The 26,500-nt window shown below is 35.7% G+C and overlaps 5 protein-coding genes across 8 annotated transcripts; 3 read left to right on the top strand and 2 right to left on the bottom strand.

The window, feature by feature from the left end:
* The first annotated feature begins 1,606 nt into the window (after window positions 1-1,606).
* Window positions 1,607-6,099, top strand: LOC130722079 (cationic peroxidase 2-like). The gene is made up of 3 exons (XM_057572698.1): window positions 1,607-2,094; window positions 2,547-2,709; window positions 5,392-6,099. The coding sequence occupies exons 1-3, from the start codon at window positions 1,675-1,677 to the stop codon at window positions 5,796-5,798; spliced, it is 990 nt and encodes a 329-aa protein (XP_057428681.1). The 5' UTR covers window positions 1,607-1,674; the 3' UTR covers window positions 5,799-6,099.
* Window positions 6,100-6,456: 357 nt separating this feature from the next.
* Window positions 6,457-8,098, top strand: LOC130722078 (probable inactive receptor kinase At2g26730). Its single transcript, XM_057572697.1, has 2 exons — window positions 6,457-7,083; window positions 7,422-8,098. The coding sequence occupies exons 1-2, from the start codon at window positions 6,489-6,491 to the stop codon at window positions 8,096-8,098; spliced, it is 1,272 nt and encodes a 423-aa protein (XP_057428680.1). The 5' UTR covers window positions 6,457-6,488.
* A 291-nt stretch (window positions 8,099-8,389) lies between these two features.
* Window positions 8,390-13,598, bottom strand: LOC130722076 (protein LNK1-like). Of its 4 annotated transcripts, none has more exons than XM_057572693.1 (8): window positions 13,439-13,598; window positions 12,963-13,063; window positions 12,303-12,838; window positions 11,842-12,190; window positions 10,450-11,094; window positions 9,208-9,356; window positions 8,866-9,002; window positions 8,390-8,776 (listed from the first exon to the last, which is right to left on the bottom strand). In XM_057572693.1, exons 2-8 carry the CDS (start codon window positions 12,987-12,989, stop codon window positions 8,739-8,741), a joined length of 1,881 nt encoding a protein of 626 aa, XP_057428676.1. In that variant the 5' UTR covers window positions 12,990-13,063; window positions 13,439-13,598; the 3' UTR covers window positions 8,390-8,738. The 4 variants fall into 4 exon arrangements, with proteins under 4 accessions (XP_057428676.1, XP_057428677.1, XP_057428679.1 ...); XM_057572694.1 differs by having other exon boundaries at window positions 12,963-13,059; window positions 13,439-13,591; XM_057572696.1 differs by having other exon boundaries at window positions 12,963-13,018; window positions 13,439-13,591.
* A 1,199-nt stretch (window positions 13,599-14,797) lies between these two features.
* LOC130726393 (WAT1-related protein At1g68170-like) lies at window positions 14,798-18,235 on the top strand. Its single transcript, XM_057577653.1, has 6 exons — window positions 14,798-15,080; window positions 15,178-15,294; window positions 15,555-15,792; window positions 15,880-16,044; window positions 16,167-16,318; window positions 16,405-18,235. The coding sequence occupies exons 1-6, from the start codon at window positions 14,842-14,844 to the stop codon at window positions 16,556-16,558; spliced, it is 1,065 nt and encodes a 354-aa protein (XP_057433636.1). The 5' UTR covers window positions 14,798-14,841; the 3' UTR covers window positions 16,559-18,235.
* A 1,283-nt stretch (window positions 18,236-19,518) lies between these two features.
* LOC130725829 (putative pumilio homolog 7, chloroplastic) lies at window positions 19,519-24,987 on the bottom strand. Its single transcript, XM_057577017.1, has 5 exons — window positions 22,903-24,987; window positions 22,653-22,815; window positions 21,215-21,378; window positions 20,298-20,556; window positions 19,519-20,104 (listed from the first exon to the last, which is right to left on the bottom strand). Exons 1-5 carry the CDS (start codon window positions 24,510-24,512, stop codon window positions 19,997-19,999), a joined length of 2,304 nt encoding a protein of 767 aa, XP_057433000.1. The 5' UTR covers window positions 24,513-24,987; the 3' UTR covers window positions 19,519-19,996.
* Between the last annotated feature and the right edge of the window lie 1,513 nt (window positions 24,988-26,500).

The raw sequence follows: 26,500 nt of genomic DNA, 5'->3' as shown, positions 1-26,500 counted from the left end.
AAACATGAATGTGCCTGAAAATAGGAAATGGATGGATAATAGATTGGATTGTGAGAAGCATGTGACTGAAGAATTCCTATAAATTTATTAGCAAGGGAATGTAAATAAAAATGTCAAGTGGTTAGCGACGGACACTTCCGTCGCAAACAGCGACGGACTCCTATATTCCGTCTTAAATAGCGACGGATAATTCCGTCGCAAATAGCGACGGATTGTTATGTTCCGCCGTAAATAGCGACGGACTGTCCCGTCGGAATTAGCGACGGATTCATGGGATAATCCAGCAAACAGTTTAGCGACGGAAATATATAAGTTAGCGACGACACATTTCCGTCGCTATCAGCAACGAATTTAAGAATCCCTCGTTAATTATTTAGCGTCGCCACTTTGCACGACGGACAGGGTTCCGTCACTAAATTTTTAGCGACGGAATTTTCCTTATTTAGAGACGGATTTCGTCCCTCACTAATTTGCTTTTTTTTAGTAGTGAATAATCAGTTGTCCAAATGCTACATTAATGATTTTATATAATTATTTCTAACATATTTTTTTTAATAAGAAAAAAAATGATGCAATAAAGGGGCATTCCGAGAATTGACAAGAGGTTGTTTGAACTTATTCGTTTGGGCATTCCGAGAATTGACAAGAGGTTGCTAGTGACGGAAACTTTCGTCACAAAAGTAGCGACGAATTATCTGCTAAATTTCTTAAATACGTGTAACATATTTTTGAATTTGTTGATGCTATTTACAATTTAAATAGATAATGTTCTTTAAAAAAACTTATTAGGGGTCCATTTTATTATTTGCTCAGGACCTCCAAAATGTCGGGACCGGCCCTGCTTCAACCCAATACAAAGAATAGAAATCAAGAAAGAGAATGTAAATACATACAAAAGCCTCAAAGAGCAACCCAACCCAAAGGAGTAAGACTTGATAAGGTATGCCTCATTAAAACCTTACTAGGAAAACCTTCTTGGGAAAAACCTAGAAGGAAAAATAGTACATACAATATCAAACCAAAAAGTCTCCACAAAAAATAAAAACAAAAACCACTGATTGTGCTCCATAAAAGCTCCACCTCCACATACGAGTAGCAATAGCACCCAATTTAAAGCCAAGCTAACCAATTCATATGTGGGGTGAAAGCATTATTTAGGTGTAAGTATCATAATCGATAGCACTAGTATACATCTCACCATGAGCGAGTTTGCTTAAAGAGCTTAATTAAGCATTTATAGGTATAAGTGCTTACTGATAAACTAATTTAAAAATCTTATTAAAAAAACATAAAATGTGTCATAGAAAGGCACAAGAATTTATTCGTAACCTAATTTGAACGTCTTACAAAAAAATAAGTTTAAACAATTTATAGGTATATGTATAGTATATTTCATAAACTCTCAAAAACTTGATTAAATATTTATATATATATATAAGATAAGGTATTTTAAAGAGGGTACATATCATTAATAATGATGCAAGTCATACTTTTCAATTGGTGTTTCCTTGTCAATTAATTTGTAGCAGCTGCCTTTGCTTACTCACTCATTGACCCTCCCTGACCCAAAGCCCTTATAAATACTTACACTCTTGAGGACATTCTCAGCCACTCTTTGAAACTAGAGTGTGATAGAAACTTGCCCTTTACTACTAGTAGTAGTGCAATTAATATATGCATTATATTCCTCACAAAATGGAGGGTGATTTGTCTCACAAAAGCTTCCTTCTAGTGTTTCTTATTGTGCTTACTCTGCAGGCTTTTGCAGTGCATGGCACGAGTGTAGGGTTCTATTCAAAATCATGTCCTTCCATAGAGTCCATTGTTAAGTCCACAGTTGCATCCCATGTGAAAACTGATTTTGAATATGCTGCTGGTTTGCTGAGACTGCACTTTCATGATTGCTTTGTAAGAGGATGTGATGCTTCTATTCTAATTGCTGGTAATGGCACTGAGAAACAAGCTCCCCCAAACCGTAGTTTAAAAGGATATGAAGTTATTGATGAAGCAAAGGCCAAATTAGAGGCTCAGTGCCCTGGTGTTGTGTCCTGTGCTGATATTCTTGCTCTTGCTGCTCGTGATTCTGTTGTTTTGGTAATTCATCTTGTTTTCTTGTTCTGTTTATTTTGTTTATATTAGCACCATTTCGGGTGCATTTAATTATGTTAAAACATGAACAATTTGTTGAAATTTATCACTCTTTTGAACTTATACCACCAAGTTATTGGTCAACTAATAAAAATTGTTCTAGTTTAAGCAATGTTCTCGAGTTTGATTTTCTGTGAATGCAATTGTGTTAAATATTGTAACCTATAGAGATTTTACTCCGCTCGAGCATGATTGTCTCATTAGATAATACACTAGTTTAAACCAAAAAAATATGAGTACTCTCTTGTTGTGATGTTTAGCATGAGGTGGTTCGAATAGAAGCATAATGATAAAAAATTAAAAATTAAAATAGATAAAATTTGGACTTTAATTTTGTATGTGTATGTACTATATTGTTTGTTTTAATAATAATTCTTGAGTTATTATGTTGCATGCAGAGTGGTGGATTAAGTTGGCAAGTGCCTACTGGACGCAGAGATGGAAGGGTTTCAATTGAAAATGAAAGTTTTTCTCTGCCTGGTCCTAATGACTCTGTGGCAGTCCAGAAGAAGAAGTTTTCTGATCTGGGTCTTAACGTTCAAGAGCTAGTCACTCTTGCTGGTAATATATAATATATATGAGTGTGTGTCTAAGGCAAACCATAATTTATATTTATTAATTTGATATGATGTGTCAAACTATATTAGGGCTTGTCACCTCTAAACTTTAAACACTAAAAGATTTTATGACATACAACTTGAAATATAAATACAGTAAAAGTAACATAAATAACCAATATTAGAATAAAAAAACTTGAAATGATTGACAATAATGACACTGTGTCATTTGATAACTAGTTTTATTTATTGGAAGGTCAAATTGAATATATAGAATAGTAAAATGGGGCACAAGGGGTGCCCAGCCCATTTACAAGAAAACTACTGCAGAAAACAGCAGCCAAAGAAAAGAGCAGAGCAAAATAAAAGAGGCAAAGACTAAGACAAAACACACTTGATATCTGGGAGATGGGAGAACCTCCATTTGATATCTAGTGAGATGGGAGAACCTCCATTTATATTTACAAATTCTAAATTTATATCTGGGACATCTTTAGGTTTGACAACACAAAGTTTGTGTCATTGAAATTTGGTGGCTTATAGGGTGCACTTGCAATTAATGTCTTGCACGGTGCAAGAGCACCCAAAAAAAATAAAAAAAGAGTAAAGTTATGAAAACAGCCCTTCAATCTTCTTCTTTCTCTCTCCCTCTCCTCGTTGATGGCACAACACGTCGCAAGGCCCTTCCGTCCCAGAACTTTTCTGTCGCCGTGCTGTCGCCGCAAGACGTCCTCCTCAACAGCGAGTACTGCGACATCTCATCTCCGTCATCATCGCTGACACCAATTTAGAGAAGGTGAGACAAGGGGCGTTGCATATCTGGGTGAGAACCACCACCACCACCAATTTCCCACCTTCTTCCATCATCACCAACCTCCGAAATCGCCAAGATCTTCATCGACCCATTCATAGGGATTTACAGGGACTGAGCTATTGTCCTCCGCTGCCGCAAGACCCATTCACAGTGATTGAGCCATCTTCATTGACCTTAATTTCGACCCTCTCAATTATTTCTCTCCCATCCCTCTTCTTCTTCTTTCAACTATTTGTCAATTTTCTCACTGCTACTCCTACTCCTGTTGATTTTACTTTGCCCAAATTGTATCATTGTATGTATATGTACAGTGAAGCAACCTTGTGAATTTCGTTTCATGATTTATCCCTCTTTTCCTCTTGAATAGTGTTTTTCATTGCAATAACTTTTGCAGAGGGTTATGGGTTTTCTTCTTCTGCAAAGGGTTATGGAATTTAGATCTGGACATAGTTGTCAAATACGTTGGTGTTGTGGGTGGCGAAGAGTGGTTGCGATTTTCGATTTATTGACTCGAACTGTTTTTGGAACCGACAGTGGCAAGGAGGTAGGCCGGAAATACCCACGGTGGCGTGACGGTGGACGGCTGTCGTCGGCGACGACGGCTTAGTGGCTGAGCAGCGTCATCATCAAGGGAAAGCAAGAGGAAGGAAACAAGGGCATTAATGTAAAAATCAAAATAATTATAATTAAGTATAAATTTAATATTAAAGGGATCTTGATAGAATATGCGGTTTCTATGGCCAAAACCATTCATGCACCGGTGCAAGACTTTGCACATAATGCACCTTATACGAAACCTTGAAATTTAAGTAATAATATTTAAGAGTGATAAAAAAATATGTAAAAACATTTTACAAAAGCTCATATCTTTGATGCAAAGAATTTACATGGTCTATTAAGTATAAACTTATCCAGTTATATCCTAACCCAATTCTTTAGAACAAATTTTTCAATTATAAAATGTGTCGGTACAAATTGGTTAGATATCTATTTTATGCACATCAAAATTCATCAATTATTGCAGTTTTTTTCTTAATACTATTTTGTTTCAAATCGCTTTCTTCTATAGGAACTTGTTAGTTGGACTGGGACATGGTTCAGATCAATTAAGTATATATGTTGCACAGTTGTACACATAATTTTTCTTTTTAAAGAGAGATTTTGTCAAAAACAATGCTATATATAGGTGTTTCCATGATGTTAACCAAACACTTTGGCGTTTATACTTATTTTTCCACACTCCAATTGCATCTTCATAAAATGAGATAAAGGAAGAAATAAGATGTATGATATATAATGTTATAGAAAATGAGAAAAAAAAGTTAAGTGAAAGTAATATAGAATAATGAGTTAGAATGAATCAAAACGAGTATTTTTTTGTCATGCACTTGAAACATGTTAATAATTAATAAAACTATATAAAAAAGAGTATGGAGCCAATAAAAACTATAATATAGAGGGAAATTATGACCAAGACATTTTGACCAGTTGGTAGAGACGGATCACTTCCTCTTCCTCTCAAAAGGTTGCGTGTTATATTCTCATTGCTGATGTGAGAGTTATATTGGTGAGTGATCTGTAAGTACCTCTATAAGCAACCTGTAATTCTGGGAGCATGCCCTAACTCACAATGATGACCAAAACTAAACTCATCCAATCTTTTTTAAAAAAAGGGAAATTAATGTTGAACATAACATCAGCCACATCTAATCAACACAAACATGAAAAAGTAAAAAAAAAATGTGAAAAATGTGATTCTCATTGTTAGAAATCGCCACAAAATATGTGTGTCGATTAGATATCATCAAATATTGCGGTACACGGTGAGTGCATAATCATTAAACTCATCTATATTGATTTGTGTATGTATAGGTGGGCATACAATTGGTACAGCTGGTTGTCGGAACGTAGCAGACAGAATTTACAACACAAATGGGACTGATCCTTCAATCGACCCTTCATTTCTTCGAACTCTACGAAGCCTTTGTCCACAAGACCAACCAAGTAAGAGACTTGCAATAGACACTGGAAGTCAGGCCAAGTTTGACACCTCTTACTACGCTAACCTCAAGAAAGGCCATGGAGTTCTCCGTTCTGATCAAGTGCTCTGGACTGATCCTTCCACCAGAGCCATTGTTCAGAAATACTTAGCCGCCACCGGTTGTGGTCCTGGCTCCTTCAACGTCGAATTTGGCAAGGCTATGGTTAAGATGAGTAACATTGGTATTAAGACTGGTGCTAATGGTGAAATTCGCAAAAAATGTTCTGCTATTAATTAATAAGCAAACTTGTACCTTTATTGTAATATCAATGGTATAATATATGCTTGTGCAATGCACTGCAAAATACATAATGGAAGAGTGGATCTTCAGTCATTCAGTGTGACCATAAAGTTTGAGTTACTTTACCGTGGCGGATTACAGTCTTTTGTCGCCAAATGGTGTTAGTATTAATTATGTGCAGTTGTATTTGTAGCTACAACATGTTATTTTAGTGGGGCATATAGCTTCAAACTCCAAACTATAGAAATCTAAATAAATTTCTCCTCAGAATTGATTTTAATAACTTCAAAATTCCAAAGATGTCTATCACTCATTTCACACAATGACAGTTGACAATGTTGGCCGGCCTAACTGAAAAGTTAATAGCAAGAAAAATCCACCATTATTTATAAACAAATCGCTGACACGTCCAAGGTTGTATAACTTTGTATGAACGTACAAAACTCATCACAACTGGTATGCCCTGGCTAGAGACATCAAATTGAAGAGTTAAACTATGTAAATCATAACTCTTGATATTGTCAAGAGAATATTAATAAGGAGATACCCTTGTTATTGTCTTCAACTAGGAATAGTTAAGGTGCATTGAAGAAATGTTCCAGTGATTTTATCGAGCAGTTCATCCCATCTTCACTTGTAAAATCCCCATGCCATAGCTGCAACACTACTTTCAATCTCAATTGCACCATGGGGTTTCCACTTTCCTTAAATGACACAGAAAACAGTGAAGGCCAGAATACAGCTTCAGGCAAAAACAACAGTTCCAATATTTTGTTAATTTTCATTGTGGTTCTTCTGGTTGCAATTATACTGCTATTGATTATGTACTATAAGACATCCAGAAAGCTCAGTAAAATAGTGAACGGGCAGGTTCCAGCGGTTGAAGAAAAAGAGAAAGATGTGGAGTTCAGTGCTGAGAAGAAGATAGCTATAGGGGAGGGGACAATGATGACAGTTGAAGATAGAAAGGAGCTTGTGTTCTTCAATGACAAGCTAAAATTTCAAATGGGTGAGCTTCTGAGAGCTTCTGCTGAGGCATTGGGTCATGGAATCATGGGGAATAGTTACAAGGCTATGCTGAATGATGGATCCACCATTGTTGTGAAGAGACTAAGGGACTTGAAACCACTCACTAAGGAGGAATTTGAAAGGATAGTGCAAGTGATTGCTAATCTAAAGCACCCAAATTTGCTGCCATTGCTTGCTTACTACCATTCCAGAGATGAGAAGCTCATGCTCTATAGATATGCAGACAATGGAAATCTTTTCTCCAGACTTCATGGTAATTTACATCATCTTGCATCTTATTCATTTCTCTATGAACATCCTACAAAAGCTAATAATCTTCTAGAATTTCAAACTGCGGCCGCAACATCACAGGTTTTGGAATCCTTGTATCGGCATCGTGACTGCAATTGCAGCCACATCAACCTGTATAAGCCTGCAATTCCGCAACGCAACGGCAACTGCAACCGCGACCACAACCGCAAATTAAAACCCTTATTATTGATGATTAAGCACTAATAACTTATGATCCTGAATAGATACAAAATAAATTTCGACTCACAATTTCATTTATTACAATGAATTGTCCTCTTGAAATTGGACTTTTGATTTCAGATGGTAGAGATGGAAACCGGGTTCCATTCAGCTGGAACTCAAGATTATCAGTAGCAAGAGGCGTGGCTCGAGCATTGGAGTACCTTCACCTCAACAACAAGTTCCACAACATTGTCCCTCATGGCAACTTGAGGTCTTCTAACGTGCTCTTCGATGCAAACGACACTGTTCTTGTTTCAGACTTCAGCCTTGCCTCCTTAATAGCACAGCCAATTGCAGCTCAGCACATGGTTGTTTACAAATCACCTGAATATGGGTTGGCAAGAAAGGTTACAGTGCAATCTGATGTTTGGAGCTATGGTTCCCTTCTAATAGAACTTCTAACTGGCAAAGTATCTATGTGCTCTGCTCCACCAGGGACCAATGGGGTGGATCTCTGCAACTGGGTTCACAGGGCCGTCAGAGAAGAATGGACAGCTGAGATCTTTGACAAAGAGATTTCATGCCAGAAGAGTGCACTTCAAGGGATGCTGAGGTTGCTGCAGATCGCAATGCGTTGCATCGAGAGGCTCCCAGAGAAACGTCCTGCGATGAGAGAGGTGGTGAGAGAAGTGGAGAAGATACATACTCCTGTGATCAATGACGATGAGGATGATGCATCTGGTGACAGGTCTTTCACTGTCACGGACGATTCCTTTTCAACCAGTGCCTCTGGGATCATCGGAGATGAAAGATAGTTGATCAAATGTTGGACTAGAACTCCCACCTAGGACACATTTTTTTCTATGTTTTAACATGAAGGGTATAATTAATTATCCAAAATAAAGTTAGCACATTTTTATGAAGGTTTGTTTCTCACTTGAAATGAAGGCTTAAACCTATTTCAGTGTGTGTCCTTGCACCATCATTTGATCGAAAAATTCATTGTCATTTGCTTAAGCTAAAAATCATTTATGAAGAAAATAGTAAATTTCAACTTCTACATGACACCTAACAACCAACCAATTCCACATTTTTAGACACTCAAACAGCGTCAACACATGCCAGACACCTCAATTGTATTCTCTATCTCTCTTCTTGATACATCACATCATATTATCACATATACAATTGAGAGCGTAATATTACTCTGCATCATCTACCTTGTGATTATCAGCACAAATATAAATCAGTATGGATGCAAAAATGAAAAGCAAATTTACAATTAGATTCGAGTAAGCCTGAAATAACTATACACATCTTATTTGATGACATGAAAAGTCTAAATTGTGCACCAAATGTGCCAACTCTGGCTTTGCTTACACTATGTGTTACCCCCTAAGAACTTACTTTCTAGTTTCTACTCTTGTAGAAGAGTCTTCCAGACAGAACTGCTTCTCAGTCTTTACTGGTGGATTGATCACTGATCCATGTATCTGTTAATTAAAACCAGAAAATTAAGCTAGGACCAAACAAGAGCATTCTAGTTCATTGAAACGTGTCAAAATTTCATCGAAGTGTATACCTTGGGCACTGGATTTGGAAGGTACTGTATGGTTAGGAAGCAACGTTGATGGCTCTGAAGGCCTGTGAAATAGCAAATGTGCTATAGACCGATCAATAGGATTTGTGTCAATTTCTATATCCATGAACCCTGTACACCTGAATGCAGCTATGCGTGTTATTGTACGTAGAAAAAATTAATTCCTGAACCCTGTGTTCTAAAATAGATCCAATTACAATTGTTTCATGACAGACGATAAAAGATTATCTTTGGAAACAACAAATGCCAAATGAATGCCTGTTATGATGATAGTTGGCTAACGAAAAAGAAAAGCAAATCTGAAGTGAAGAAAGAAGGCAATACCTGCTCGGATCCTGTACCGACATTGCTTGACACGCTTCACTATCATCTCCTATGTAGCCATTTGTGTTTACATTATCATGTCTTTGCTCCGCACTCTTAGCCAAGCGGTATAGACTGTCCCTTATGCACAGTTTGGTTCTAATATCCAACTACAATCAAGCAATTTTTTGGTATACCAAATTAAGTTAATCAACAATCTTAGCATCATAATTTGGAATCGTCATTTTTCCCCTTAAAAACATACTGAGGTCCCCTGATATATATCAACAAGAACTAGTTAAAGCAAAGAATATAACAAAAAAAAATACTTCCACATTAAATCAAGATGACAAATAGCTAACTAATAATTAGAAAGACGATTTGACATTTTTTGTTGTAGCTTAACAGCTTTATCTCAAATTTTGCAGTGAAAAGAATAACTATATCATCCTATATCTACTGTTTGAACTCCAAATCTTTTTTTGTGAACTTCCTTTCATTATATGACTTGTACAGACAACTCCAACATAATTTCTTGATATCTTGCTCCATTATCAAACTTTTACATCTTCATTCATCTTGAAGTATAAAAATGTTACAGAGGCCTCCACACCCTCTTAAGGCAAACGTATCCGGTAAATTCAAATTATTGCTCAAACATTCTTCTATCATCATAATCCTTCCAAACATTTTATGGTAACCCGTCCATTCATCAGGAAGTATTAATCACCCTAAACAGGTAGTAGGTCTTATTAAACATCATAGTAATTTTACTGAAAGTTCAGTTGATGTCCAATATTCAGCTACGCCAAAGTGTCATTAAGTCTCCTAAAAGCTAAAGTATTAGGTAGATGCCCATGAAGGATTTATGAAGGATTTCATATCTCAAAGAAACAGTACTGATTCCTCTTAGATAAACTACTAAACTTAAAGCCTTATAATGTTTACGAAACATGGTTGACAATGCCAAACTTCAAAAAATCACTGGACCTAGAAAATAACTCCACACAAGAAAAAGGAAGGACCCACCACGGAGGAGAGACCTTTCCTTCTTGATTTGCATATAAAACATTACCAACTGACAAGCCATAAACTTAACATGCATTTTATCTTCACAACTACAAATAACTGATCAAAATCAAAGCACACTTTTAAAAATCAGGTTTAGAGTTCATTGTTAAGATGATTATAGTCTTTCCTCTTAAGATTAAAAATCTAAGAATAAGTAGCATCAAACTTGAACATCATGAGAGATTCTAATACCTGATCCAATGCCTGTTGCAAGTGGGAAAAGCTAGTTGCTTCTAGCGAGGTTCGGTCCAGAGAAGAGCTCATGGGTGAGCTTTCCTGCACAGTTGATGAGTCCATTTCTGGTGAAAATCCAAGGCTAACTCCCTGAACTTCACTATGACCTTCATTTTCATTTTCAAACTGATGAGCTACCTGCTTACCTGAACCTGGACTGGGAAATGGAATTTCATTTGCCATATTTTCAAAACTCCTATTTAACAGGTGTCCATCATGGCTATGATACAACTTGCCTCTCTTCCCGTTGGTTTTCAAGGCAGCAGCAACCATAGAATGACTGTGAGAACTCTCCAGGTTTGACACATAAGATGATTCTTTAAGAGAAGACAAAGGATGTCCATCGTGCTTGGATCTTGGTCCAGACAAAGTCGGAAAGAGGGAAGTTTGATATGGAGTAGGACTAAAGTCTGGCTGTTCTATAGGAATTTGTGTCTGTATGCAGTCAAAGGAATCAGAATCTATGTTCAGAATATGCTCTTGGATACTATCAAGAGAAGTAACTCCACTGGAAGAGGTTCCAAAGGGCTGCCTTATATCTCCATTTTCTTGGAAGCCATTTTTACGCCTTCCTGCTGATGGCTTTGGAAGCTTCCTCTGCAACTGTAAATCAAAGAAACTGTTGGAGATATACAAATTAAGAGAAATTATTTTATGTACAGGTTCACCATAATAAGATACACCAGCCATTAAGAACTAATCCAACAAATTACAGTGAAAGCAGAACAATTGGCCTTGACATTTTAAGATAGATCAAGCACATTTTCCATCAACAAAATAAATATAGTGAAACATGAAAAAAAAGTTACAACAAATAGATGAAATTACTAGATTCAGATTGCTCTTAATGCACACTCATTATTGGTTACAACAATTATAATCAGCATAAAAATTTATAGGTCATGAATAAAATATTCTTTCTAAAAGATTATAGCTACAAAGACTTCAATTCTATAGAATTTCAATTCCTTCAGTGAAAAATTTTAGAAGTCAATTATGAGAAAAATGTTCTTCTGATTTCATAAATTATAAAGCTATCTTAAATGGGTGAATATATATGATTATATTCAGAAGTCAACTGAGTCCTGTTCTAGGATATATGAATTCCAACATGATTATCCTCAAACATCAAATATAATCGGACTCGGTGGATGTCATTTACATATTTCTATTACCAAACTGAACAAGTCAACTTCATTGCATTAATTTCAACAACAACAAAAAACTTCATTGCATTAACAATCTTAACCAGGTCATATGTGTTATAGTAAAAGAATCCACATCGAAATATAGCTTCATAATTTAAAAAACAAAACCCAAGTTATCAAATAAAATGAAAGGGTAACTAACCTTTTCTTTGTGCACCAAGTCATCTTTAGTACCAAATTTCATGCCTGATTCACCGAATATTGACAATGGAGCAGGGACACCATCATCATCAACATCCATTTGAGACCTCATTTTTTTATCAACAGGAGGTGATCTTTTATTGGAACCATTGATTGGAAGGAATTCAATATTTTCCTCGGAGTCCAGATTATAATCCAACATATTTTTCAATGGACTCATTTCTGCACATGAAAACTTGAAGTTGGACTTCAACGCATCATCTGAACCTTCAGCACCGTGTGAAGATGAGAGCCAGGAGAACTCCTCATCATTATTGAGACTCCCCACTCCAAAGTTTAGGTCACAACTTCTGCAATTTGAAAAAGTGAAATGCAAATATTTATACAACGACCGCATGAATTGATTAATTTTGCAAAGCGAAAGATGAGGATTATTTTTTGTCAAATATGAGAATGCCTTACAACATCCTGTCTACATCTTCGAAGTTTCCGATATCCAGCCACCCATCATTATCAAGAAAACTGAGTTCATTGTCAGCTTGGGATGTATGATGGATTGGATATTGACACTCATTATCATCTTCCACCACACACTTGTCTTCCAAGATGATATCATCTGCACATAACTCGTTGCCACCAGAATCTATATCGCTGCTCTTCAAACAGTGATCAGGCATGCCTGTGTCATCTGAGGTTAGCCTTTTTGCTTCTTTGCATGAGTCACTATCACATGAAGAAAACACACCTTCATCTTTGCCTGACCTTGAACCCTTTTCTAGCATTCTTTGTTTTAGGGTCAGATTTTGCAAGTATGACTCCTCTTCACCCTGAGTGCGATAGTTACTCACATACTCACTACTCCTGATACCATGCGATTCATGACGTGATTTCTTACAGCCGTCATCCTGTATTATGAACTGATTCTTATGTTTGTTATCATCATGGGGCACTATATGATCATCATTTTCACCAAATTCATCCCACATATTATCATCAATCTGTGACAGAGACAGATATTAAGCAAATTACTTGTAGTAATAAATTGATAAAAACCTAGCATCTAACCCACTAAAGAATATCATACTTCAAAGACCGAAGTCGAAACTTGAAAGTACTCTATACCTCATACATGCAGATGTTGTTTGACATTCCTCTGTGAACTTTCTATCCACCACTAGCTATACATTCAAATGGTAGATCAAATGTCATGTTTCTTTGACTATCTACAATCAAATATGAATACACCAGACAAAATACACACTATAAGCCACAAGTTCCATAAACCAACTAACCAAAAAAAAAAACAATTTAGACCATGAAGAAAGAAATCACATGTTAAGTACTATGCCATTATTTGGTCACAAGTTACAGATGTAATACATGTTAACACTTGCAAGTTGCAACTCATAAATTATACTACAATTTCTTTAGATTAAACTTCAAAAACACAGGAAGAAGAAGCTTCCAATTTCAATTTCATATCCATCAACTAAATGAAGTAAATAAATAACAAGATGCAAAGACTAAATAAGAAAAATTAAAAAAAAATACCAAAACAAGAAATTAAATCAGCATGAAAAGAAGCAAGTGAAACTTACTAAGCAATTATCTGGCTGAAAAATTGAGGAATTTTGGTGGAAAATTGCAAGTTGGAAACTTTACAGAGAAAAGATTGAACTTCGTTCACCTTGATTCGTTTCCAGACCCTTGTTCGTTTCTATCCTTCAACTTGAACTTTGCCCACAGAATTTTCTTCTTTTTTAATTTTCTTTTTAAATATTAATGTTATTTTATTTGGAACCGACACGTGGCATGGAGATCGACATCAAATTTTGTTCGTGGATGAGAACACGGGTGCTTAAGATCCGATCTGTTACTGCGTTTCTATTGGTCCATGACGGCACGTGCCCGGTGGCCGCTTCGCACGTGCGACTTCTCCAAAATTTAGGGCTTTCTTTCTTCACCACTTGAACTTGAACCTCATCCTTTTTTTCTCCTCCGTAGAAATTGTGTGTCATGTGAGTTGAGTATTGGTGGATTAAAAAGTCAAGTTAATAAAATAAGAAACAAAAATTGCATGCACTCTAAAACCTACTTTATTATGTGTTTAAAAAACTTGAACTCTTTTAACTTTTAACAAAAAAAAAGTTTTGCCGGTTAGGATTTGACTTTTGTCACCACCATAGATTCAAGTACTTTTTTGAAATCACATTTCGTTGATAGAGGTGCTTATAAATCATCCTTCCGAACAGCTCTCACATCATAATCACTAAATGAAAGAGGAAAATAAACTTTTATTCACACTTTAATTCTACCATGTACTTAATTCTACCATGTACTGAGAAATTTTTTTTAAGACATTTAGAGAGAAAGATGATAAGATAGATGATATAATAGGAAAATAAATTGACACTGTAATAGGAAAATAAAGATAGAAAAAAATAGAATTTCAAAAAAAAAAGAAAAAAAGAGTGTAAATGGGATTTAAAAGAAAAATAAATGTGCATAAATAAAAAGCTAATTGTAGTAGTATTATAAAAGGAAGCTGTACACGAACACACACCACCCCATGCTTTCTATCCAATCCATTAATTTTGCTTTTAATTAACATTGACTTCATGATAAAACTAGCAACAGCCACATCTTCCTTTCCTTTTTTCTTTTTTTTGATAAGCAAATTTCCTTTCCTTTCTTAAAGTCTTTGAGTGGTTACCTTTAAAAAATAAAATCTAATTAAAAAAACAAATGTAAATAAAAAAAATTCTCATTTTCTTTTTGTGATTAATTAGCATAATATTGTTTTCCCAAATGTAACAAAATAATTAGCATAATATTAATTAGCATTTTCTTTTGAAATATATATGAGTTGTGCTTGGTGGGCCAAAACTATAAATTGGGCCAAGGGATAAAAACGGCTAATAAATAAATAAAAAATCATCAAGACATATATATAGAAGAGTGACTGAGGAGATGCTGCTGCTGCTACTGCCGGCTAGTGAGAATGGCAGGAACCATGAAAGCATTCTTGCTCATGTTTGTGGTGCAAGCCGCTTTTGCCGGAAACAACATTTTGTATAAGATTGTTATCTTTGACGGAATGCCGGTCAGCATCATCACTGTTTACCGTCAAATCATTTCAGCCGCCTTCACTCTATCCTTAGCTTTCATCTTTGAACGCAATAACATGCCCAACCTCACTTTCAAGCTCCTCTCCATCTCCTTCTTGAATGGATTACTTGGGTACGTACACAGTACGTGTGTATATATATTTTTATATATATATATATATATATATATATATTTGTGTTTAACACCTTTGTTTTTTGTTATGACATAGGGGAAGTCTGTACCAAAATTTATATTTTGAATCATTAAGCTTAATATCAGCCACCTTCGTCACGGCTCTGTTCAACCTTATTCCGGCCATTACTTTTGCTTTGGCCATCTTATTCGGGTAATTTATATATTTAATTACCACTATATATATTATGTATCCTGCATTTTTTTTTAACTAGCTAGGTTTCTAACCTTTTCTATAATTCATCAAAATTCATATAAAGTTATAATGTGGTTTTAATTGTATGCATCACTGCATCAGGTTTAGATTAGATTTCTTTTCTCTGTGTACTCTAGTGATCAATGTATATAAACACTGCTCACAGTACTCCTTGTAATTGATAACTAAATTGAATTCATTTTTCAATAAATTTTCAGTTTGGAAACTCTAGATTTTCATGCGATTGCTTGCAAAGTTAAGGTGATGGGTACAGTTATTGGAATTGGAGGGGCTATGTTTGTGACATTTCTCAAAAGTGTAGAACTGAGCATCTGGCCCTTCCACTTCAACATATTGAACAAGAAGGAAATAGAAACTCATTCGGGGAGTAAAGTGCTTGGAATCTGCTTTGGTTTTGTGAGCTGTATTCTGTTTTCATTTTGGCTCATCTTTCAGGTAATTAGCATGCATACATACATCTTATGTTGAAATTTGGTTGATTTCATTTGTGGTCTTTAATCATTATTAATTCTTACACTGCAGGGTAAGATGAGCAAGAGCAAAACATATCCACAACATTACACAAGCATGGCTTTAATGTCCATGATGGCAGCTTTACAAGCAACTGCTTATGCACTTTGTGTCGAAAGGGATTGGAGCCAATGGAGGCTTGGTTGGGATTTGAGGCTTCTTACTGTAGTATTTTCAGTATGTGCTAATTATGTTACAGACTTAATTTGAAATTAGCATGTTGGTTTAAATGATTTATCGATCAAGTAGCTAGCTAGCTAGCTAGTATGCTATAACATGAATTGATGATGTTGTTGCAGGGAACTATGGGTACAGGATTTGCTAATGTTGTAATTGCTTGGTCTGTGAGGAAGAAAGGTCCACTCTTTGCTGCCCTTTTTAGTCCCGTTGAGCTTATACTTGTAGTCATTGCTGGCTCAATTATGTTGGATGAACCCTTGTACTTAGGAAGGTATGCAAATTAATTCTAGTGCACCTAAATATACACATTACTTATGGTGCATATGTTCATGAAATGATTTTTGAAATATTTTTCAGCCTAATTGGAGGGGTGCTGATAGTGGTTGGCCTTTACATGGTTCTTTGGGGTCAGAACAAAGAACTCCAAATGACCACTCAGTTGGAAGCCGAACACATTGAGGGTGCAAACACCATGGGAACCTGGAGAGCCCTAGAGGGAGATGCCAGATAGCTTAATTCACACTTGCAAAAGGGAGAAGATTTGATGAGAAGAAACACAAGTTTAATTTTAAGTGCCTTTAACTTGAATCTCTGTGGTTTGGTAACAACATGATCATTAGCTTGATTTCTATTTCCAACATATGCATGTGATCGATGAAGATTGAAAAACATTCGTAAATTTTTAATTTACTGCAGTAAGGACAATTTTTGATGAGGTTGCTTCTCGTTATGAAAGGTCATTTGTTCTGCATCTCCATATACCTTGAAAAAAAATCAGTCATTTCATGGATCCATCACATGCATATCTTAAAATTGTATGCTGTGTCTGAACAGCAATGCATGAACCTAAAGGGGATGGGGGTCTGGGTTGATAATAAATGGTATTGGGACCTCAAATGGGTAAGGAGTCTGGAAGGGGATCTACTAGTTCAATGTGCTGAGTTGCTGCAATTAATTTCCTCCTTTGTGTTAATAAGGGGAAGGAGGGATAGCTGGGTCTGGATAAAGGAAAATGATGGGAGGTATTCAATAAGATCAGCTTATGACATGTTAGCGGCCAGTAACCCGGAGAAGGAAGAGGAGGAGGTTTTTAAACTCCTTTGGAGGATCTCAGCTCCCTCTAATGCAATTTCAGTGGGATGGAAGCTGCTAATTAACCGTCTTCAGTCCAAGGAAAACTTAGCCAAGAGAAATATTCCTTGGGCTGACTTGTTGTGCTGTGCCCCTTTGCTCCTCTGAGGTTGAATCCACTGATCACGTATTCCTAAGCTGCATGAGAGTATGGCAGGTTTGGTCTTTGATTGCGAACTGGTTGAGTATTTCGTTGGTGTGTCCTAATACATCTAAGGATCATTTTTATCAGTTTGTTTGCTGTCTTGGTTTTGGTAGTATGCGTGGTCTGTCACTCATTTGGTTAGCTGCTGTTTGGCACATTTGGCTTGGTAGAAATGGGAGGATTTTTAGAGATGAAGTGTTTGAGGCAGATACAGTTTTTGAACTGGCAAGAAGGAAGGTGTGGGAATGGTTGAGGGCCAAGAATAATCAGTTTTGTCATGCCTTGTCTGAATGGTATATGGAGGGAGCCCTTAGCTTGTCTTGCTGATATGTTGTTTTGGAGATATGATGTTGGTCCTGTGGTGATAAATTTAGAAGGTAAGCACGGCTTGTTTGGAATTCAAAATCACTTGCTCTGGTCTTTCCATTTAGTGGCATATGAAGTCTTTTGGTGGCGTTGGTGATCTGAAAGGGGGGAGGAATATTTTGTTGCAGGGGTTTAATCTATTTTGTTGGTAGGTCCTCAAGGGGTTAATATTCTGGTGGAGCTCAAAGTATGTTGGTATGTGTAGTTGGGAGGCTCATCAGAAGCTGAAATTATACTTTTGGTCCTATCTGACAGTGATGGAGTTAAGGCTTTCAGCATTTGTTTCACTTGTCTGGTTTCTGGGACCTCTTGGAGGTTGTTATAGAACTTAGGAACTTTGTACTCTTTTTCCTTCTAAGCTTTTATCCCTAAGGGGTTTTTCCTAGTAAGGTTTTAATGAGGCATTGTTTCTTTTGTCTTTCCTTCATTGAGGTGGGGATTTTCTAAATCTTATTTAATTTTTAGCATTTTATTCTTGTTCTTACTCTTGTATTGGGCTGAAGTATCCCTTGTACTTCATTTCAATATATATTACATGGCTTATCAAAAAACAAAATGTATATCTTAAAATTGTTTTGATAATTTTTCCCTTAAATACATAGATATGCTCTACTATTTACAAGTTAGTTGCAACTAGGATTGAACTTGAAGAATTTAATTCTATCTAATCAATTTTACTTAGTTCAAAACAGTTTTAACAAGTTAAAATGATATTTGAGTGCACGAATGAAGTTGATTTCATCGTCAATATATAATTAGATGCATTTTGACACAACAAACAGTTGTTTTTCATTTAACATAATTAATTTTTCCTTAAAAAGAACATAATTAATTTTGAATTTCATAATGTTATCTTACAAAAGCTATTTTTTTCATAAAGGTATAAATACATATGAATAACATTATGTTAGCTCTACACAATTAAAATTGCAACATAAAGCGGGTGTGAAAAGAACATTATACATTACGAAAACCAATTCTAGTCACGTTGATTCACATGGACGTTGAGTGTGCTACGGGGACTGGTCAGAAATCTTGAATGGCAAATGGGAAAGATCACCGGGAAATTGCTTACCTGATTTATGAGGAGAATAAGGAACATTATTGCAATTTTGGTGAATGATGTTGATATCCATGCTACAACTTGATTTCTTCCACTTCGATACGTTCATGCGGTCATGTTTAAGAAGATAAGTTCAAATCCAAGTCAACCTTTCCAATCCCAATCAACATGCTATTTAACTTCCAAAGCACAACGGATAACAATTTAATAGTATTTGACTTAGTAGAAAGACCAACCCAACTCAATCAAGTGCAGGTTGGCTCCCAGGTTTTTTAGAAAGAAAAATATATTGAAAGAGTTAGAATAAATTATTTATATCAAATTTAAATAATGCATCCACCAAATTCAGCTCTTCAAGATCAAAATATTATTGCAATATTCTATAAATAAATAAATAAAGTCCTCACAAACCACCCGGTACGAACCATTTGAGCCGCGGGTTGGATGAATTAGGTCAGACTAACCAGGGCTATGCACAAGAATTTTGACTAATCAAACTCGCCAAGAAGCTGGGTGCTTGCACCAAATTGGCAGCTCTAGTAAACAACAATAACACCCTGCAAACTATGACAAGGCCACAATTCAAAATATTTGTGCCCATGTCACTTTTCACGTGAAAAAAATCATTCATTTTATTTTGTTACTTCAGAATGATAAAGAATCATTCATCTTGACTCTTAATATCTCATGATGTTTTTTTAATAATAAAAACAAATAAACAAATCAGATCTGTTCTACAATCTACATCACCTTTTTTTACTTAGAAAAAACCACTGCAGAATCAACACCTCCACAGGGGAGGAAGAATGTCAAGAAATGAGATTCTAATCAAAGAACAAACAGGGAATCTTGGTAAAAGTAAATACATTAAAGAACCAGCGTCATTGGTTCCCTTGTGCAAAGAACATAGGAAATTATTATCAAAGATTCCTAGTAGTAATTTTACAGTAATAGCAAGCATCTAAGCACTATACACTGTACATTCTCAGCCAGTGAGAATATCATAATTAACAGGATAATAAAATTCAACAAGTAGAGATACAAGACAACAAAATAGTACATTCGCATGTCTAGAATATAAATGACAACAAAATTGTCTGCTCCTTGTTTTTCTCTCCTTTTCCAAATTAGCTGAGCAGATGGATAAGATTGACCCCTTTGTATAGTTAAATAACCATGATATGCATTTTTACTGCAGTGGCAGGCCCCAAAATGAACACTTCTTTCTAAGGGAAGAATATACATCATTTCTTCAAAAGCTTCTGCGAGAATATCTTTTTGGAATAGGGACTATTTCGTGAAATTGCTTTGTGGGACTCGATTGCTTCAACCAGTGAATTATGCACATCGCCCTAGTTAAGTAGTAAAAGCCAAACATGAGACAAGAAAAAGAAACTAAGATCCCAAGCAGACCAAATGAATCACAATGTTCATGGATGAACTACCGAATTGACAAGACGCGGCAAAGAAAAATTTATGAACATCAACAAATATATGAAGCAGCATATGAAGAGAAAGGTAATATGAAGTGTTCATCTCAAAAACCTCGGAATGTTTTAGTGCTGATTGAACAACATAATTTGCATGAGGATCTTGAAGCAACTGTGCGAAGTGAGGAGCAGAGAGCAGCTCGTAAATGATTCTTGACCGACTCTCATCATCCAATACAGACAGGCATTTTTCGACCACATGGCTACTGAACTTCTGCATTGCCAGGTGCACATAATTACCTTCAAATAGCAAAACTATAGTTGAGGTGGCAGATGGAATCCTTAAGTCCAAGATGAACTGAACAACATAATTTCTGCATAAGATAAAAAGAATAGAGATCAAAGGGTGGAAAAATAAAGCACAGTAAGATTTTTAAATATGACAAAGAAACATCAATGTCAAATTGTCCCTCCAATAAAAACAATCAACCAGACCTTAGTTGTTAACTACAAATCCCAGAGAGACAAATGAAAAAAAAAAAAGAGTAATAGTACAAAGTGAACAAAAAAACACTTGGCCATTTTGTAGTCATCATCTTGTTTAAGAAATTCCACAAATACATGAATTAAAACGGTGATAATTATACATGGATTTCAGTTTCATATTAGAATATGATCATTGTTAAAGAGTTTGTTCCCCTAGCCATTCTACACTGCATTTTCTTTTGAAAAATTGCACAGCATACATCATCAGTCTGGTAAGTGGAGTGGTCATGTTCAGAGGGTGTAAAGCAAAAGAATGTTTCATAAACATATCTTCAAGTAGTCCCCATCAAAGCCTGGCCGTTCAGTACAAAAGGTTACAAGTTTCTCTATCAATTAAAGGAGACAATTCACTACATGTGAGATACCTTGTTTTGGGTAAGAAAAACCATGTTCGTAGATGAAAAAAGTAGGCATTCTTAAAGCAAAATATATATCTGCAAGATTTTATTTGCTTTACACTTCATGTAATATGTTTCAAATAATTACCCGTATTGATCTTGAGCTAGCAGAAGTGCATTGGCAGATATTTCTCCAACCAGCTTTTCTCTATGCTCCCCACTTGAATGACCAATACACTTTTGCAGAACACAACAACCGTGTTGATGAGTTGCAATCTCAGCACAATACTTAGCAGCAGCAACAAATATAAACTGCTCGATGCAAAAAAAAGAAAGGGAAATGTCACTTCTCTACCACAACATATCAAAGTTGCGTCCATACAGTTTACATAGAGAGCTTTAAATGTGCAACATGGATGTCTGTAACAACATTTCTTATATTGAGCAAGAACTTTGTCATTTAATCTATGCAAACTTTCATAGCATAATATACACCTAGCTTTAAACTAGCTCATAATAGACTCCACTTCAACCACAATGCATAAGCCCTTTATCCAAGAATCTAGATCATCACAAACTAATCACTATTGGTTCATTGGTCTCATGAATCTCTATTGAACATGTTGATACAAATTAACGATCCTCGATGCGTTAATTTACAATGGAAGTACAGATCATTTGGGATCAAGTTAGCTGAAGTTTTTAAACTAAGCAATGGGAAAATGTGTATATATTCTTTAAGCACTGAATTCTAACAGACAAACATAACAATCATTATATATGTTTATCTTAGGTAAAGTACACTTGCTGAGACTAACTCTTAGTCAACAAAATTCCAGCCAATTTGACATGGTGATGTGCACAATGCATTATTTAATATTATAGCTCAACCTCTTCTGTGCACAAAAGGAGAGCGTACATTATGTGATCATAAATAAATCATTCCATATGCTTATTAGATACCATGATGTCTGTTTATAATATCAAGTGTCAAAAATGCCATTTGTGATAGTGGACTTGGCATTACTACTTGTTTAAACAGCCATAGTCTGACTATACGCTTCTCTCAAAAAATAAGATTCTACATACAGGACCACAGCTGAAAGATGAGTTCACAATCTTTCATTAGATAGACATTATATATGCAGGAAAATTAAAACAAAACAGTGATCATGTAAACAAAAAAAGGCTTAGACAAGCTGTTATATTAACCAGTCAAATGTGGCACATAACCACAATGCTTCTTGGAGACATCTATTCTATCCAAAAACGACTAGAAAGTCTTCTAATATACATCCAATGATCCAAGAACATTTTGCAATTCTCAATAATACAAGCAAGCTTAACCATAAAGGAGCAATAAAATGAAATTTTCAGGGATTAGAACATCATTGTACAGCATTACTCTTAAGGAATATGTGAGATAAACAAAAATGTTTTTGCACACTATATTATCAGTTTGTTAAAGTTCATGAAAACAAAGCAGCAAGAGCAATTTAGGCACACAGATTTAATTTCATCCATAAATAACATACAAGTTGGATTAGTATCCCAATCTATAAATACTTGGAAAATAGAAGTTATACCTTGTTATCTCCATTGCTTAGGCATTGCAAACAATGCTGAACCACGTGATTTCCATTAAGATCTTTGATGAGAGCCAAGAATCCTGGTTCAAGAGCTGATACCACTAATGAAATTTGCTGCCTAGTTTTGAGAGTCTCAATCAGCTTCTGTACCACTCGAGTGCTGACAGAAGAAAAAATGAGATTTCAAATTCAACATCATAACATCAAGATACTATTTAAAATGAGATTGCATAAGTTGCTTACATACCCATGAGTGTTCAAAGAGATTCTGACAAGTTGCCCTGGCTCCTGAGTAACCATGAGTATAATCTGCAATCTCTGTTCTTCATTACAAACTTCCAACAACTTTTGCATAAGGTAATTTCCAAAAGGATTGATCATAAGTTCCACTACATGCTCAATGATCTCATTAAATATCACTTGAACGTCCTCCGGTGTACCTTCCTCAAACACTCTTTGCAGGAACCTACAGCCATGCTGATCTTTGGCTATTAAATACACGCACCCTCGAGCTTCTGCCAGGGAATTATACTTGGGTAGCGAAGGGAATGGAGAATCAATCCTAGGACTCCTCGGATTTTCATAGGCTCCGAAAGCCTGGTGCTGGATGTCTAGCTCTGGCCTTTGTAGATGCTTAGCAAAGCCATTTTGGCGCGCGGCATTCGAACACCTTGAACGATCTGAACCCCGGTTTACAACATAACTTAGACCTTCACCTTGTATGATGAAGCTCCCCTCACTCGAAATAGAATCTATATTCGCCTGCGGGATCATTCTAGCATTACAAGGAGGCACAACTCTTGCATTCGACAGAGGAGGACCATGCTGCAGTAAATCATGAACACTCATATGAGGCCTAAAATTAGTACAATGAGAATAATTAGGCAATCTTGGCACCCCCCTTTCTCCCATTAAATTAACTCCATTTCTCTGAGCAAAAACTGAAGCACCTCTTTCTCCCATTAAATTAACTCCATTTCTCTGATCATAAATTGAAGCATCATCAACTATTGGATTTCTGCTCAAGGGTGGAACAAACTCCGGTGCCAAATTTCCTCTACAATAGTGGTTATTCTGATTCATCATCTGCCTCCTGTGCCTTGGAGAATCCATTGAACCACCACTAAATCCATTTAACTGAGACAGCACCGCGTCGTACTCGTACCGCGCGGGACATGGTTGTGATGATCCAAATAAATTAGCCATTTCAAAATCCTGGGTTAACCCTGATAATGCCGGATTCATGCCAGCGCCAAGGCTGTTAGGACTCCGCGGAAAAGGGGATTGAAATCCAAGAGAATCAAAAGCCCCTCTCCTGAAACTGTTATAATCCAAATCCCTGTGTTGTTTGTTATGAACATGAACATTGATCAGATTATTCCCACTCAAAGAAGAATCACAGAATGATGGAAACACATTCGGATTCTTGTTCATCTGTTGTTGTTGATTGTTAATACACATTTTACTCAAATTAGCACAGAGGCCAAGTTCATCCACCAAACTCTCCCCAGCCTTCTCCCTCACAGTGACAGTAGAATCCAACCAGAAACTGTTACCGTGATGGGAGGAGATACCGGTGGTGGATTTAAAATCCTCCAGAGGAGGCGGCGTTGGTGATCCAGTGTCAGAAAACGAATAGCCACCGGAAAACAAGCTCGAAGAAGAGCCATCAGATTGCAAAGACGAACCACCGGAAAACTTAATCTGAGTTAATGGATCATCATCATAAAACACACCACCGCCATTCACCGGCTGTTTGGGCAGAAACTGGCGGTGATCGTAAAGATGAAGGAGATTGTGAGGGATCTCACCCAACAACATTTCAAGGTCACCTTCATCCTTCACGTTTTCCATCATCAAACAGAAGAAAACAAAAACGAAAGAGGCTAGCTAAATAGGACAAACTAGAAAGAGAGATTGATGATTTGGGTGACTGAAATGAAATCGCATTTGCATTTGAGAGAGTTGGTAAGGCATGCAAAGATTGAAGAGATTCATTATTCACATACATACATACATACATACATACATACATACGGTTACACAGAGAGAGTGTACCGTAGTGTTATGTTGTCCTCACACGCCATGCCATTAAAGCTTTTCAGAATAATAATATAATAATGGTTTGGTCAAGATGGTGAATGAGATGCATTGATGAAGCGTGTTAAGCACGCTCAGTGATGAGAGGGGTCGTGGAGTTTCGATGAGGGTGTTGCGCGTGGAAATGTGGGATATAAAATATTTTGTTGGGGGAATTTTCGGTTACAGATATAATCTGGACTGGAGGACTGCACGGATCGTAACAAGAGACAAGGAGGAGTGGAGAGGAGAGGAGAGGAGGTGAGAGACAGACCCTCCAAATTCTTTCGCCGCATTTATGTAACTGCGAGGAAATTTTGTTGCAATAATGTCGATTTTGCCCTTTTTTTCTCTGTTCTAAATTTGACCCTCTCCTTAATTATGCTCTTAATGAATATTCATTAACCCTCATGAAATCTATACACGAGTCTTTGATTTTGAGAACAAGTTTTTCATTGACTGAAAGTTTTTTATCCTTTTCAAAACCCAATTTAATTGGTTGTTGTTTAAAGTATTGTTTTAAGAGTTATTAATTGTTATAAAATTTGACTAAAACACTTATTTTTTTATTTTTTTATAAGCAATATGAATTATATTGAAGCGAAGCACAAGGAGTACTTCAAGAGAGAGAATGATAACTATTGATTAAGTGATTGGTGAGAATTGGAGGTGGTAGGTGAGAGATACAATATTAAATGACGTGTATATGAAAGAAGATGTATGAAAAACTAAAACAACAATTATTTTAGAAAAGATATGAAAAATTAAAATAACAATCATTTTGGAACGGAAAGAGTTTATTTATTTTTTTAAATCGGAAAGATAAATTATACCGGCTAGGAATCAATCTCTGAACCTTCCCCTACCCAATTCACATGTCTTTCAACTCCTACACTTGAACTATCTTACAAAGACCGGGAGGAGTTTGTTGACCAAACTTTTATAATCGATTGTTTACAAAAAAAAAAAATTACAATTTAATCAAGCATTGCGATGAGGGAATTAATTCATCATTATCATTATTGGGTTGATATCATGAACTTAAAAAAAATATTCAATTTTGAATTAGATTTTGTCAATGTTTTTTTAATAATATTTTGATACCATCAAATTTAAATCAATCACGATGATAATCAATTGTAATTTTTTTTTCTATATATAAATCACCTTTAGTTATCACTTACAAGTAAAATATTTTCATCAATCAATTAACGTTTATGATAATGAAGATATAATTTAGTCCACTAAATTGATAGCCTTAAATATTGTAATTTTATGTAAAATCAAAGCAATCAATTATCTTGTTTTTTTTTATCTGCCAATATAATCTTGGACATCTCAACCATTTTATAACACTTCTTTCTCTTTATTCATATTTTCTCTTCTCTCATCAATAGAACAAAGCATCTAAATTGTATGATTCTCACTTATCTCTACTCATACTTTCTCTTTTTTTTTCTTTCTTACATTTGATAAAAATTTATTTTTTGGACTCTTTTATCCTTTATATAACATCTTATCAGTAAAAAATTTATGAGGTGTTTGGATTCTTGGAAACCTAAGTTAAGCTTTCCAATGCAGAAAATTCACAAGCTCATGTTGATAATATATCACATTGATCATGTGTATGAAAAATAATCTGTTAAGAAAAATAAAACTCTAGTTAATAGACACCTTTAGTTCATAAAAAAAAAATCACAGAAAAAGGCCATGCATATAAACCAACCATATTAAAACGTGATTATTTTGCAAGGTTGTCAGTGAGT

Source organism: Lotus japonicus, chromosome 6, assembly GCF_012489685.1.
Source record: "Lotus japonicus ecotype B-129 chromosome 6, LjGifu_v1.2".
Classification (NCBI taxonomy): Eukaryota; Viridiplantae; Streptophyta; class Magnoliopsida; order Fabales; family Fabaceae; genus Lotus; species Lotus japonicus.
This window is presented reverse-complemented; position numbering and strand designations above follow the sequence as displayed.

Bases quoted from the DNA above. Each gene is read 5' to 3' on its own strand.
- LOC130722079 (XM_057572698.1), top strand. From the start codon at position 1,675: ATGCATTATATTCCTCACAAAATGGAGGGTGATTTGTCTCACAAAAGC. The intron at 2,095-2,546 runs GTAATTCATCTT...TGTTGCATGCAG, and splicing joins CTCGTGATTCTGTTGTTTTG to AGTGGTGGATTAAGTTGGCA. The intron at 2,710-5,391 runs GTAATATATAAT...GTGTATGTATAG, and splicing joins AGAGCTAGTCACTCTTGCTG to GTGGGCATACAATTGGTACA.
- LOC130722078 (XM_057572697.1), top strand. From the start codon at position 6,489: ATGGGGTTTCCACTTTCCTTAAATGACACAGAAAACAGTGAAGGCCAG. The intron at 7,084-7,421 runs GTAATTTACATC...TTTTGATTTCAG, and splicing joins TCTTTTCTCCAGACTTCATG to ATGGTAGAGATGGAAACCGG.
- LOC130722076 (XM_057572693.1), bottom strand. From the start codon at position 12,989: ATGTCAAACAACATCTGCATGTATGAG. The intron at 11,095-11,841 runs GTTAGTTACCCT...TTTGATTTACAG, and splicing joins ACTTGGTGCACAAAGAAAAG to TTGCAGAGGAAGCTTCCAAA. The intron at 9,357-10,449 runs GTATTAGAATCT...GCTTGATTGTAG, and splicing joins TGCAACAGGCATTGGATCAG to TTGGATATTAGAACCAAACT.
- LOC130726393 (XM_057577653.1), top strand. From the start codon at position 14,842: ATGGCAGGAACCATGAAAGCATTCTTGCTCATGTTTGTGGTGCAAGCC. The intron at 15,793-15,879 runs GTAATTAGCATG...CTTACACTGCAG, and splicing joins CATTTTGGCTCATCTTTCAG to GGTAAGATGAGCAAGAGCAA. The intron at 16,045-16,166 runs GTATGTGCTAAT...ATGTTGTTGCAG, and splicing joins TTCTTACTGTAGTATTTTCA to GGAACTATGGGTACAGGATT.
- LOC130725829 (XM_057577017.1), bottom strand. From the start codon at position 24,512: ATGATGGAAAACGTGAAGGATGAAGGTGACCTTGAAATGTTGTTGGGT. The intron at 21,379-22,652 runs GTATAACTTCTA...TGCATCGAGCAG, and splicing joins TAAGCAATGGAGATAACAAG to TTTATATTTGTTGCTGCTGC. The intron at 20,557-21,214 runs GTAATTATTTGA...TATCTTATGCAG, and splicing joins CTAGCTCAAGATCAATACGG to AAATTATGTTGTTCAGTTCA.